Raw genomic sequence first — 14,938 nt, forward strand, 5'->3', positions numbered from 1 at the left:
CGCAGAGGGATAAACGTATCCTGCTCGGACTGCAGCTGGGCGGGGCTGCTGCGCGACGACTGGCCGCCTGCTTTGGGACGTGAGAGGAACCCATGGCAGCACCCGCTGCTCGGTGAGGAGAGTAAGAACTATACGTGCTTTCACGTCAGAGTCTCCAAAAGTCTACAGTAACACCAAAAAAAGTCGCTAGTCGCTTTTTTGAAAACCAGTCATTAGAATGGTCTAAAAATTCGCTAGATATAGCGACAAAATCGCTAACTTGGCAACACTGTCAGCTGCAGACAGACCTAAGCCCAAGTCGAACACACCTAACGAGAGGACCCTGGCTGCAGCCTGTGGGAAGGGGCGGGGCGACATGTCACGCAATTACCGTATAAGGACAGTTTTTCATACACTCCGATACTGCTGGTGGCGATAGTTGAAATAACGTCCTTAGGCAGAATAAGAATACCTTGCGCATAAGTAAGGGATAATGTACAGGCAGCCGGTAGTTATCGCAGAAATAAGCCCCGACAGTGTGATCAGGACCCGACGCGAAGCGGAGGTATCTGTATCACACTGAAGGGTGATACGGTGGCTTATTTCGCGATAACTACCGGCTGCCTGTACATTATCCCGCTTATTACACGGCTACTTGCCACATAAGGAAAATGACATGGACATGAATATGAATTTGAAACATTTTATTGGCATATTTGTTTTAAAATAATATTTTTATCTTTCCGCGAAACGATATGGTACCACGTGACTATGCGTTATTACTTTGGAGCGGTTATTATTTGAAAATAGCGAACCTGCAAATGTCTCAACTGGCCAATCAGAATCAAGCATTCCAGAGAGCCGTGTAATAACAATGGATAACCTGTCAGAGGTACGCAGAAATTTGCTACGCAATGCCAAATGCGAGTTTAAAATGCTTGTTTTTTTTGCCTAGATTAAACAAATAAATGTGTGGTACTGGAATAAAGAAATGCATCTTAAGGAACTGTAAGAAAAACCAGCTTTGTTTTTAACTTAATTAGCAGACAACCACATAAAGAACAATTCCGAAGTAACGTCTGCTGTATTGGCTGATTGTGCTTCGGTGAAAAGTACATCACCACAGTACAGGTATGTGCACGGAACTTTACCTAACGTTCCATCTGGACGCTTTTTAAAACCAAATTTGAATCTATGTTTATCTATATATTGATCTATATTTTTCAACCATGTTATCATATATGCAGTATGATAGCACTGTCCCTCCCTTTCTTACAGACACGTATACATCAAAATAATATAAAATAACATATACCCTTATTGTTATTTCAGATAGGTGAAGTTAGGGCACTGTGTAAACAATGTGACCTTCACAGCAGAGGGTCGAAGATGGACCTTGTGCTGCGCCGTCGGGACAAGTTGGCCAGTCGGGCAACTTATGGCAGTCTTCAGTCAAGTTTGGGGAGCTTCTGGTAAGAGATTCATTTTTTTCCCTGCAACTGCTACTCTTCCAAAACCTTTTTGATCATTTGTATCTATAAATTATACAGTAACCTGTTTAGCTTTACTTTAAAGACTGCCGATAAAAAAAAAATTAATAATAAAAAACATTGATTCATACATGTTTTATATAACTGCCTTTTATAGCAACTTAAGTGTGATAATTATGTAAAGCTTTTGGAATTTAATTGTATTGTTCACTTTTGCTAGAGACACATGATCTTTTACAGGTGGCTGGGCTGTGATCTCTTGTCCATGTAGAGTCATTTATTCAGTTAAGTTCAACCTCAGGGTAGAGAGTTCTAGAGATTTAGCGGATATGCTTCTCTCATGGAAGTATTTTCCCAATGTCACAGTCTATGATTACCAAAGGGGACTTTTTAGTCAAGTAAACAGGCGTTACCCAGAGAATCCAACCTTTCCCAAGAATGATGGAAGATTGGTCTATCATACACCAGAGAACCTCAAACTTTCTGCAGAGGGAAGACTGCAGGTCAGGCTGCCATGGTTAAGGGAGAAAAAGGAGAGAAAAAGGATCCCGAAGACGAAGGCTGTCACCCTGTAACTGGCTCTTCTGAGCACTATTGCTTGAGTGATGTTTTCCATCAGCAGAATAGCAAAGACGAAAAGGATGTCCTCCCAAGAATCAGCTTGGTTCCATAATTAGTGGGTTGCTTAAACAGGCAGTGTGTGGAGCAAATCTTCTCTGGCATGAGGAAAAACAACTATTTCCTCAATATGCTTACACCTTCTGTGCATGTTTTTTTGCACCATCTGTGAATGTGGGGAGGAATTCCAAAGAGCGGTATCAGAAAATTGTTGAACCAGATGCTGCATTAAACATAGACCTGCACGGCCATATTGTCTTAGGTAATAAACTGGTCATGATGTGCTGTTTATGAAACCTCTGCATGCTAATACAGTTGTAATATACATGCATAGTGGTACATTGCTTATATTTGTTTTTTTGTTTGCTTTACAGAGCATAAGAATAAGCAACATGAGGCATCAAACCTGGAATCGACTGAGGAGCCACCAATGGAGAGTGGCCTGTGAGATCTCCAAACAGTGGAAGCAAACAAATCATGCTGGGGACGACATCTACATCCCACACAAAGAGATTTGGTAAATAATTTAAATAATCAGAGTCAAAAAAACACTGTGTTGGTTTCTACTTATTTGATATTTTTGTTTATAGCTTTCACAAGTTTTAGACAAAACCAGGAATCCTGGTGAACATCGTGCACGTCAGCAACAAGGTCCTCACACGGTATGATCGCTGCACCTTGGCACTACAAGAGGACGTTGATGGAATGGTAAGATTAGAAAGTGTTTTTACATGCCACTTTATTATGTTAACACAAAGTGCTGACACATGTATATATTTATGGTACTGCATTGGTGAGAGAAAAGATGGGACATGGCTGAAAGTTGGCAAGCCCAGCGAACAGTTATTTATGCTTAAATCTACTTGGCTAATGTAGTGGGGCACTGAGTTATATTCATACAGCATATGTTGTGAATTAATGTTCATGGTGTTCAGATTTAACCTTTTAGATTTGAGTTAAAGAAATATTCAGATCATTTAAATGTATACTTTAATGTATTTGTTTTAATGTAATAGTACTAAGTAATAAGGAGCTGTACACACTGCTCCCTTGTCCAGGATCATGATCTCGGTGGGCTGGAAGGACGCGCTGGGCCTTGTTCCTGCATGTCTGTTCTGCTGATGTGCGAGGTGACATCAACACGCAGCCACTGGGAGAAGCTCCATCCTCTGGAAAGTTGCCACCCACAAGGCAGAGGAAGAGGAGGACAGGGAACCCTGAAAGGAATGGAATCAGTGAGAGATAGAGAAAGTGTGAGAACAGAATCATTTATGCGTGAATGAGGCATTAGTCCAACAATGTACTGCTGTGCAGGAAAAATAACAGCTAACAGATCGACTGTCCTGATGTCTGAGTGACAGATTGTGAGTGTGTGTGACTGAAGGCACTTTGTTAAAAAGCAGAAAGCACCGCTGTACAAAGTCAGCAGTGTGACAGCACATGTACACAATGTGTGTGTGTTAGAGGATTGTTTTGGCAGCTACAACACAAAGTGCCGACACATGTATATCTTTATGGTACTCTATAGGTGAGAGGAAAGACGGTGGTTGTGTGACAGACAGCATCCATCAGTGTGTGCTTATAGCTATGGGCAGATTACATGGAAAAGGTAAAACAGCATGTTCTGGGAGCCCAGGACAACAGCAGCACAGGGAACCAAAAATAGCCATAGAGACACTTACACATGCATGGGCCCCCATGTTGGTGTTAGACTGAACATGCTTGATGTTTCCACTGTATGTAAGCAAGTATTGCAAGACTTTCTGTGAACAGTATTAATTTTAGAAAATGGGGGTGGGGGGGGAGGGTAAATGAGGTTACATACTGGGCAGGCTGTTGGAGGCAGATGGGTTTCTCTCCTGGGTGGCCATCGGAGACTAACGCGGTGAAGCGTACTGTACGATGCGGGGGAGCGCAGGCACTACGCAGCAGCTGAAGGTGTCGTTGGCTGCGATCATGTCCTGTGCACGATACCAGCTCCCTGTCTCCGCATCGTAACACTCCACCCTCTTATTAACTCCGAGCCCATCATAGCCACCCAACACGAACAGCTGGTCATCCACTACGGCGATGCCAAAATAGCTTCTTATCGTGGACATGGGGGCCACAGTATGCCAGCTGTTCGTGGTTGGTTCATATGCCTCCACACTACGCAGGTACTGAGACCTGTCGGTACCGCCCACCTGTTAGACATCAAAGGTAAATGATCATTCAGATACCAGAGGGATGGGCAAATATCAACTTTCCCAAAGTCATGAACTCTTAAGGAATTTTACTCCTTAGAAAGCAGGTGCCTTAGAACCTCCCATTGTCTATATATGACACAAGCTTATAATTCAATTGTGTTATATACACGTCGACTTAACTGCAGTGAAAAGAGGGATTTGGGCAGCGGAAAACCTCTACAATTCAGTGAAAACTTTGTGCCATCAAAAAAGATGCTTACATATTTTGCTATTATTATAGTTACTATAAAAAAACACTTGCAGTTAAATAGACACTGAAAAACAACGACCTGACCAATTATGCCTGTGACTACAGAATATAACTAATCAGAAATCTAAGCTTTATTATGCAACCTTGTAGCAGAAACCACCTCCCCCCCCCCATGCAGTTTATAACCCAGAAATGACGGAAGGAAGGCTAAAGTGGATGACATATATTTTTTATGTGTATTCAGATAAGCCTTCGCAGCAGGTTATTTCTGGTACTGAACCTTTTTTTTGGTTTATACGCACCACAATCCATGACACAGTAGCAAAGACAAAAAAACAACGTGAGTCTTATGAGTAAAACATGAGACTTGGCACCTTTGGTTCAAGGTAAAAGAAAGGAGTCACTCACCGCATAGATTCTCCCTTTATATGCAGCAACTCCATGGCCATATCGGGGAGAGCTCATTGGGGTGATTGTGGTCCATTCCCCAGTGTGTGGGTCATAGCACTCCACAGTAGAAAGAGGCTCTGCTCCAGTGAAGCCCCCACAGACATATATCTAGGAAAACCAGTTTAAACATGAAAACGTATGCAGTTGGGCATGGAGATCTACAAAGTGTAAATGTACATTTTGCTAAAACATATTGAATCCATCCATCTTCCATAAAAGTTTATTCAGAACTGGGTTGTGATGAACCTGGAGCTTGTGCCCGAAAGCACAAGGCAGGAGGTAGGGGATTTACAGATCAAGTTCATTGTGACTCAAACATAAAAGTATGTGCTATGGATAGTGTAGGACAGGGTTCCCCAGTTCTGGTCCTGAAGGGCCAGAGTCCAACGCAGCTTGCAGATTTCCATTCTCAGGCACACCTTAATCAGTTAGATACCAGGTTTAGTAGGTGTGTTTGAACAGGGAAATCTGCTAATTGTTTTGGATTCTGGCCCACCAGGACCAGAATTGGGGAAACCTGGTGTTGGAACACAGTTAATCTATCTCACATGTCTTGGGCTGTGGGCTGAACTGCACAAACACAGAGCCAGAGATCACAGTGCTACCTAATGTGTCACTAATGCTGACCAGTAATGCGAGGTCATTTATGTTTCATCCAAACACATTAGGTTACTGAACTTAGTTATTAAGGATTAAAATCAGCAATTTGAAGAGAATAAGAGCTGCTGAATCTGTAAAATATTCAATTTCAAGGGGAAAATGAGGGTAAACACAGTCAGATGCCCTCACATTAACCTACCTTGCCATTCAGGGTGGTGGCACTGGCAGTGTTTCTGCGCTCCTGCATGGGCTGGATAAGTGTCCATTCATTTGCTGCTGGGTCATAGCGCTCAGCTGTGTTAAGGCGCATAACCTCGTCATGGCCACCCATGATGTAGATGTAGCCATCAAGTACTGCCACACTAGCGTTACAGTGGCAGGAGTGCATCGGGGCCACTTCCTGCCACGTCCGTGAGATGGGGTCAAACCTGCGCACGGTATTGACGCAGTTTAGGCCGTCAAACCCCCCGATGCAGTACACATATCCATTTAAATATACGGTGCCATGGAAGCTCGAGGGGTTCTCCTCCTTCTCAGTCACATCCACCCAGCGGTCGGCACGGCTGTCGTATGCATCAATACAACTGGTTGGGAGGATATCCCAGTCACCAATAACCAGCAAGACGTCAGAGGGCAGGCGTGGGCGGATCATCGGGTTTTCGAAGTCAGAACATACACTTCTATCATCAAGTTCATAGATGGCCTTCAAAACTTCCTTGATAATGGGCCTGCACGCCACATCGGCCTTCACTATGTCATTGTCCTTGATGGTCTTCATAAAGTATTCCACATCCATGCGAGCCATCCGCACCTACACAGGAAAACAGAACAAGAGAATTCTTATGAGTTTCTTGTTGCTTTTTTGTGTATCTATTTCTGTAACTATTGAGATAATGGATGTAACAGCATTTCCAAATTTTAATCTCTCATTTTCATAATGCTTTAGCTGAAGCCATTTACTTTGAAAGACTCAGATGTGTCAGTTAACACTTGTTTAATGTAAGACCTTTGACTGTGTTGTTTTCCATTTATTTGTTTGTTAGACTCTACTGCTGGTTTAATGACTTAGAAGCCCAGGTTGTAGACTTATGGGACATGGAAATGGAGGTTTACTCTCTAGGTACAGTAATAAGGACTTCACTGAATTAGTGTTCTATTGTTATGCCGCATGTTGGTGAGAATGTTGTATAATTATAGTCACCTTGGGCAACAGCACTGAAATGTGGGCCTTTCGGTTGGCAGGCTCATGCATGATCCAGCGGAGGATAGCCTCAAAGACCACATCCTCCTCTCTTACATTGAGCTCATCCTTTTCAATAATATCAGGGAGCTCATGTAAAGTGAGATCCAGGAACTCCTCTGAGGTGATGGCGACCTCCTTGAAGTTCCTCAGGATCATGTCGAAGGCAGACTTGTGCAGCTCACTGAGGGAGTAGACATCTGCGATTTTCAATAGGCCAATGCAGTTCTCAGTGCAGAGCTGGTCATGCAGGAAGCCGCTGCAACGCTGCACGATGCCCAAGATGTTCAGCTGATCAGCAGCTGCCAGGAGGCTCTCCACATTGTCTACTGTGATGTGCACAGAGTACGTGTAGGCGTACTCGATAATCTGCCTTAACGTGTCCGGGGAAATGCCTGGGAATTGGTATTCGCACTTTCCCGGATCATTCCATTCACTGGCGAACAGAGCCCTGAAAAACAATCCAAATGTGACTCATTTAACAAATACAAGTTTGGCAGACAAAGTTAAATAAAGGGTTTTCCAAGTTTTTTGAACCAGGGAGCCTCAAAAGAAAATCGACCAGTGTTAAAATACCCCTCCCACATGCTTTAAACACATATGATATGTGGATGTAGGGCTAAGGATCTGAGTGAGATAATAATAATAATATGTAATATATAATATATATAATATAATACACACACACACACATCGCAGAGATTGCGTTTGGGAAAAATCTGCAATATAGCAGGGGCACGATAGGTGAATACATATACAGTGGTACCTCAGTTCTCAAACTCATTAGAACTCGAAATTCTTAAAAGTCGACCCAACCAGTTCGAAAAAAAATTACCTAGAACTCGATCTGAATCTCAAAAGTCAAACCGTGAACATGGACCTAAGTTAACTTGTATGCGCAGGGAAATGAGTCACGCAGCACGTCTCTCAGCAGAAACAAAGGATGAAGCTTCAGAAAATACATTTAGACAATGATAGACAGTAACAGTAATTATTATTATATAATAAGCCTAACCCTAATATTACAGTTTTTTACAATCGCTATTTAGACAAGTTTCCTAAACTCTTAACGCACCATCACACCTAAAACACACAATTGGCAAAACGGTTAATTTCATGCTCAAAATCACACATTGTAAACTAAACCCCAAAACTAATTTTCAAAATACAATAATAAACTACCACAGTACACTATGTCTAGCAAAACACTGCAAACATGTTTTAAAATCAAATAATTATTCAAAACAGTAACACATGTTCTCTTCCAACAGGAACATTTAATCAATCATAACACATTGACAAAAAAACACTATCATCAGCTGAAATTACAGAAACTGCATTATTTTATGTGTCAGGTCTGCCCTTATATTTGAAGCCTTTCTACATTTTTGTTTTGTTGGGTTTAGTAAATACATGCATTTTGTTTCTTTTGCTGCAGAAATTCAATACAAAAAAGTGAATGACCATCTTAGAGTAGCTTTATAAAATGTACAGTTTATGTAAAAAAAAAATAGACAGAACTGCTGCAGTACAGACTTTATTTGCAAAAGGACATTACTGCAAGATATACAAACAGAAAAAGCACCGGAATTATAATAAAAAAAAAAACAAAGTAATCTTCTATTCTGTCCAGTCTTCTGCATTTGGGCACATGTCCTCATCCACATCACACCTGATATCTTCTCTGGCAAGGCATCGTGGGAAGAATCTTTTGGCATGCCTTATCCACCCCTGGCAGTGTTCAGCTGTGATGTCTTGGCATGCAGCATCCATTGCATCCAGGAGGGACATTTGGTCATGTGAACGATGGTCAAAAACCTTCCATCTCCAGGCTGAGAAAAACTCGTCAATGTGGTTGAGGAAAGGGGAGTAAGGGGTAAGGAAATGGGACATCATCCTTGGATGAGCGTCAAACCAGGCTGTGACTGCACGGGAATGGTGGAATGCCACATTGTCCCATGTGATAACATACAGTATATTGGCAAGTGGTCTCCCACCTGTCCCCTTTCTACCTCTGGCACCAGTCTTTCGTGCAGGTCTTCTAAAAACAGGAGAAGGCGGTCGGTGTTGTAGGGGCCAATCTGACATTCATGCAGGAGTACACCGTTGTTGGAGATTGCGGCGCACATGGTGATGTTGGCTCTTCTCTGGCCCGGCACGGTAACTGTGGCCCTTTGGCCTATTATGTTTCTCCCACGGCGACGCCTTTTCGCCAAGTTGAAGCCAGCCTCGTCAACATAGATAATTTCATGTGGGACTTGATTGGCCTCCAACTCCATGACTCTCAAAGTAATTACACACAGTGTATGTAAATGCTGTGCTGTACTGTATATCTACTGTATGTACTAATGCACTCCAGATTTATAGAGTAGTTTACTGCAAAACACACTGTGTATAGTACAGTAATGACTGTATTGCATAACCTTACCTGGACATATTGGTGACGGAGTTCTTTGAAGTGCTCACTGTTCCTTTCAAAAGGAACTTTGTATAGTTCTCATTGGCAATGGAATAAAATACAGGGAATATATTTGTGTTTCAATTCACAATATGAACAGCTGTTCACTTTGACTTTAGCCTATATAAGTTATGTTTAGAACATGATGTTATCTGTTCTGACATACAGTGTTAAAGCATTTGTAAATTTGACTGTAAAATTACATTGTTTTGGTCTTGGTTGAGCTTGTGTGTAAAAGAAGTTCAAGCATTTTAAATTGGTGTTAACTGTACGCATTTTGTATCAAAGCAACAAGAAATGTGTTAATTGTATAGCCTACAAAGACGGATGTTGTGCTAACCGTGTTAAGAGTTTAGGAAACTTGTTAAATGTTTTGAAAAAACTGTCATAGCGATTGTAAAAAACTGTAATAATAAACCATTAATACATTTAATTATAATATTGTTGTGCTGAGCAGGGACAGAACGGAAACAAAAGCGCAGACGTCAGGGTATCGGGGAATACGGGGTTTAATTACAGGTAAGGCAGGCAAAACGCAGACGGACAATACAATGACCGGACAACAAACTGAAACGCAGAGGACTAATGACAACAACCAGAAACAGCTGATCACACGGGGATTCCACAAGGGGTTAACGAGGGGGCGTGTGGACGATAGGGGCAGGACACATTGTTTGGATACATTTATTTTCTTACATTACAAATTACTGTTTTGATATATGTGCTTAGATGTATTTAGTACAGTATATGCTCTTCTTGTTTGATCCGGTTCATTTTGTGTTTAAATGCTAAAAAAAAAAAAAAAACATATTTAGGTGTATTTTTTTTTCGGGCTGGGAACCAATTATTTGGTTTTCCATTATTTCTTATGGGGAAAATTCGATCAGAACCAGAACTTTTTAGTGTTCGATCCGGAGTTCTGAACGGATTAAGTTCGAGTACTGAGGTACCACTGTATGTATGTAACAGTGGTTATATAGAATAAGGGGACACGTGTGCGAGTTATGATGGTTGCACAATTAATTTTTCCTTGGAATAACAGCCGAAAAAATAAAGTAGCATTGTCTGAACTAGAGCCCCGCGCGGGACTATTTTTTTAATCCCGCTCCCGCCCACTCCCGCTGAATTTCTGACCATTACCGCCCACTCCCGCTGAATTTCTAACGATTCCCGCCCAATCCCGCCCGCTGTCTCTGTCACTCCCGCCCACGACAATCTAAAACCCGCCCAATCCCGTGAGATTTGCTTTGTCCGCGGGATCCCGCTCCCAATGCAGGGCTCTACCTGGGAGTACAGCAACGGGGCAGGTGTGTCGCCTCAATCCTGAAGTGCCAGATTTGTGCCCGTTGTACACTATCGCTTTGCCGCACTTCACACAACACACAAAGTTCAGCTCTTTACCCTCTTTGTTTGTTACAATTTTAAAGTTTTTCCATATCTCCGATTTCCCCAATTTTAGTTTTGTTTTATATTCTCCCTTTGCAATTTTATTAACATCAGCTGCATCCTCCATCCTGCTAAGCTAACAATTTTGGGACCCGCTGTCTATTTTTATCCCACCCGCTATCTCTGTCACTCCCGCCCACGACAATCTAAAACCCGCCCAATCCCGTGAGATTTGCATTGGGTCCCGCGGGACCCGCAGGATCCCGCTCCCAATGCAGGGCTCTAGTCTGAACATCAGTGCTCTCGATACTACCACGGCCACGATGCTAATAATTACAAGAATAACATGCGCATTTAAAATCTACCATTTTAATAAACTAACATAGTTAGTTTATTAGCCAAACATAAATATTTACATGTTAACATGATTAAGAATATTTCATATCGTTCATAATTGGCAAGACTGTAACTCGAAAACGTATACCGCACTTTATTAGCACTAACTTAGCAATTAGGAAACGATTCCCCGGTTGCACTTCCTGTTGTGGGTGAGCGTGCAGGCGGCTGTGAGTGCACGTTCTGCAGCCAGACCCTTTTGGAAAAAACTGACTCCTTGCTCTTTTGGCATCATCAGCATATATGGACCACAGCTACTTACTGGAAATAGGAGCTACATCGTCGGCGATGTCCCGCCAGCCGCAGCTTGTTGAACACTGGGAAAGCCAGGGACATCATTTCTCGCTCCATGTCGTATGCCAGCGTTTTTCAAAAATGTGGATGTCTGGTCTCTTTCTTATTTCACTCGAAATGACCAGCATCAGACGTGTACAGGAATATATAGTGCGATAAGTGCGTCAGTGTTTTTTGCGTCCGTGTTTTAAGATACCGTATTTGTTGTTTTTAAATCTATATTCGAGACTAAAAATTGAAAAAAAAAACATATTACTTGTACAAACAGTTGTATAAGATGAACAAGTGAAACGTTTTTAACAGCTCTTTTGGGAAATGTATACTGTGTTTCTGAGAATTTAAGTTTTATTTTTTGTATTATGTACGAATAACTAAATCATGAATTCCCCAAATTGAAGAACCAATACATCTAAAATTTTTATTAAATTAATAATTTGTCTTCCTGTATTTTCTCCTCGGTTGCGTTTCTACAAAGGAAAAACTAAAAGTATCCATCACATGTGTTTCAGCGGTGTTACGGAATGGTGTGTCAGTTACTAAGCTTTGTGGGAAATTACACTGGGAAGGACACAATTTCGTTTAGCGTTTTACTGGCTTGAAGAATCAGTAGGGTGAAACTATTTTTAAACATAACGCTTAACATGCCTATTAAAATACATATAATTCTATGTACAAACATATTGTATTTTCCTTAATTGTACCTAAGTTAGACATGCGGTATATAGGGACAATTTGGCTGTAGCAGAGACGTGAGCAGAGATTATTTATATAGTAACATCGGACTAGTGGCGGGTTTTTTAAGGCAACAGGTGAAGTACCCATTTTAAAATCACGCGTGTTTCATATAAGGTTATCAAGATTTTTCCGTATTTCATTTATTTATCACAACATGTATGAGACTGGAAGTTAGTTGGGCTTCAAGTCACCCACCACGCAGCGAAACTCCTCGACATCCAGCGACACCCCCAGGCAGATACATGGTCCAGTCCCACCCTCCGGAAATGGCCATCCATCTGCCGCAGCCAGGCGTTACGTGGGCGTCCCCTCGGCCTGGTCCAGCCGCTCAGGTCTTCAGCAATGTGGACCCTGCGAGCCAGATCACCTTCAGGAAAACGCGCCACATGGCCGTAGTGCCGTAACTGATGCTCCCTCACGATGCAGGTAATGTGCCTTATTTGGGACTCCTCTATCAACCGCTTATTCGACACAAAGTCAAACCAGTGGTACCCAAGGATTCTCCGAAGAGACACGGTACCGAAAGAGTCCAGTCTTGTCTCAGCTCACTGGATAGCGTCCAACGCACCCAATGAGAGGACCCTGGCTGCTGTCTGTGGGAAGGGGCGGGGTCAAATGTCACACAATTACCATATAAGGACAAATTCTCATACACTCCGATACTGCTGGTGGCGATAGTTGAAATAACATCCTTAAGTAGAATAAGAACCAGCTTAGTTTTTAACTTAATTAGCAGACAACCACATAAAGAACAATTCTGAAGTAACATCTGCTGTATTGGCTGATTGTGCTTCGGTGAAAAGTACATCACCACAGTACAGGTATGTGCACGGAACTTTACCTAACGTTCCATCTGGACCCTTTTAAAACCAAATTTGAATCTATATTTCTCTATATTTATCTATATATTGATCTATATTTTTCATCCATGTTATCATACATGCAGTATGACAGCAGTGTCCCTCCATTTCTTACAGACACGTATCCATCAAAATAATATAAAATAACATTTGCCAACATCATATACCCTTATTGTTATGTAACCCCCCCTTTCAGCCACCAAAGGGGGTACACGCGACTACAAGCTGACCACGTTAACTAGATCCTGGGTTCTAAGTTCACTAGAAGTGGCTGTGACTCCCTGTTTACCCGCTAGGTGTTATGCGACGAGATTTTGTTCCCTTAGACCGAACATTTAAAACACAAATAATAGATTTAGCAGCGCGGTGCCTCCACTGTGGGAATATTGAACTGAGATGAAGCTAATCAGGTCATAACATATTCCCCCAGAATATAAAACAAAACCACCACTTCCTCAATAAAGACATTCAACACTACTCAACATTCAAACATAACCGGGCTATTTATTGAGCCCTATTCAGCAAGGGAGAAAGAAAACAGCTCCAATACGACCACTAAAGTAAAGAGGAAAAAAAAAACAAAGAGCAGCGTACCCTTAAACGGTAAACCTACATTTCGCTGCAATGCAATTAAAGTATAAGCATAAGAAAAACCTGTTGCACAGCGTGGTGCGTTGGGGCCCAGTCGTTGGTGCACTTTTTATTCCACAACTTTGTTCGGGATCAAAAGAAAAGAAAACTCAATGCCGAGCAGTGGCCGCAGGCGAGTTCCGGCGAGCAGGGCTTCCTTCGATGTTGTGCAAATCCACACGGCGTCGTGTTGCCGACCTCCCTTGCAGCCGTATACCTCCTGGTCTCCGGCACCGGGGCAAAACAGCAAAACACTCCGGGCGACACTTTTTTCTTTTCCCGAAGGGCGAAACCGAAACCTGCTCCGTCCCTCTTCAGGTCCTGCTCCGACGACTCTCCAACGTGTTCTCCCGCTCTCTCTTAGCCGCGCAGTTCCTTAACACGTCTCTAGTATTGGTCCATGTACATCCTATATGCAACCCATCAACATGGATGAACAGGATTGGCCACTGTTATGTGTCCAAAACGCGGCAACTCTTGCCCTGAAATTCTGGGAAATGTAGTCCGTACAGAACACAGTAACAAAAACATGCAATTTCCTGTCTAACATTGTCACAGGTCCTTACAGTTATTTCAGATAGGTGAAGTTAGGGCACTGTGTAAACAAGGTGACCTTCACAGCAGAGGGTCGAAGATGGACCTTGTGCTGCGCCGTCGGGACAAGTTGTCCAGTCGGGCAACTTATGGCAGAGTCTTCAGTCAAGTTTGTGAAGCTTGTGAACTATTTATAGTTGTGAACTATAAATTATACAGTAAACTGTTTAGCTTTACTTTAAAGACTGCCGATTAAAAAAACAACAACATTGATTCATACATGTTTTATAACTGCCTTTTATAGCAACTTAAGTCTGATAATTATGTAAAACTTTTGGAATTTACAAAGTTTCAATAAACTTGGATTGTTAAATTCTCAACACTATTTTGCAAGTTCGATTAACATAGGTACAGAGGTTTAGTCAACTTTGCTTGAGGAGTCAAATTAAATTTAAATAAACCTGCCTTGTTTGGGTGACATTTTAAGAGTTAATGTTTTCATTAATTTTTTCAAATAGCAAAATTCAACTGTAATATTTCAAGTTGCCTTGTTTAGAGTACTAAAAAACTTATATTACCATTAGAACCCACAGAAAAAAGTGTCACAAGGGTGTAGCTGGTTTGACCTAAAATTTTCATGTAGGATTGATGTATTATTTTCTGTAATGTGTTCAACTTCAGTTTTTTAGCTGCCCCATTTTAATATGCGCACAAGAAGTCATGAGGATCAGAAGAGCCATCCCAGATTTACCCACCGTCATGAGAATGACTTGACGGACCTTACAGCTGTTTCTTGTTTTATATTGAAGTCTTTCTGGCTCAGTTCTGACTG

General features: G+C 41.9%; 1 protein-coding gene and 1 long non-coding RNA gene across 7 annotated transcripts; one reads left to right on the forward strand and one right to left on the reverse strand.

Moving 5' to 3' along the window:
- On the forward strand, positions 1 to 3,284 carry LOC140593620 (uncharacterized). 4 transcript variants are annotated; one of them, XR_011994036.1, is made up of 7 exons: positions 155 to 871; positions 1,023 to 1,110; positions 1,312 to 1,451; positions 1,710 to 2,349; positions 2,462 to 2,604; positions 2,678 to 2,795; positions 3,146 to 3,284. It is a non-coding gene; the product is annotated as an uncharacterized lncRNA (long non-coding RNA). The 4 variants fall into 4 exon arrangements; XR_011994035.1 differs by lacking the exon at positions 155 to 871 and adding an exon at positions 1 to 112 and having other exon boundaries at positions 1,312 to 2,349; XR_011994034.1 differs by having other exon boundaries at positions 1,312 to 2,349.
- Positions 2,631 to 14,164, reverse strand: LOC111847494 (kelch-like protein 10). Of its 3 annotated transcripts, XM_072718652.1 has the most exons (9): positions 14,139 to 14,164; positions 13,771 to 13,981; positions 13,597 to 13,653; positions 11,316 to 12,675; positions 6,775 to 7,264; positions 5,773 to 6,384; positions 4,932 to 5,081; positions 3,913 to 4,270; positions 2,631 to 3,304 (listed from the first exon to the last, which is right to left on the reverse strand). In XM_072718652.1, the coding sequence occupies exons 4-8, from the start codon at positions 11,402 to 11,404 to the stop codon at positions 3,965 to 3,967; spliced, it is 1,647 nt and encodes a 548-aa protein (XP_072574753.1). In that variant the 5' UTR covers positions 11,405 to 12,675; positions 13,597 to 13,653; positions 13,771 to 13,981; positions 14,139 to 14,164; the 3' UTR covers positions 2,631 to 3,304; positions 3,913 to 3,964. The 3 variants fall into 3 exon arrangements, with proteins under 3 accessions (XP_072574753.1, XP_072574754.1, XP_072574755.1); XM_072718653.1 differs by having other exon boundaries at positions 12,278 to 12,675; positions 13,597 to 13,981; XM_072718654.1 differs by lacking the exon at positions 14,139 to 14,164 and having other exon boundaries at positions 12,278 to 12,433; positions 13,771 to 13,883.
- Positions 14,165 to 14,938: the final 774 nt, after the last annotated feature.

The sequence above is a fragment of the Paramormyrops kingsleyae genome, chromosome 12 (genome assembly GCF_048594095.1).
Source record: "Paramormyrops kingsleyae isolate MSU_618 chromosome 12, PKINGS_0.4, whole genome shotgun sequence".
Taxonomy (NCBI): domain Eukaryota; kingdom Metazoa; phylum Chordata; class Actinopteri; order Osteoglossiformes; family Mormyridae; genus Paramormyrops; species Paramormyrops kingsleyae.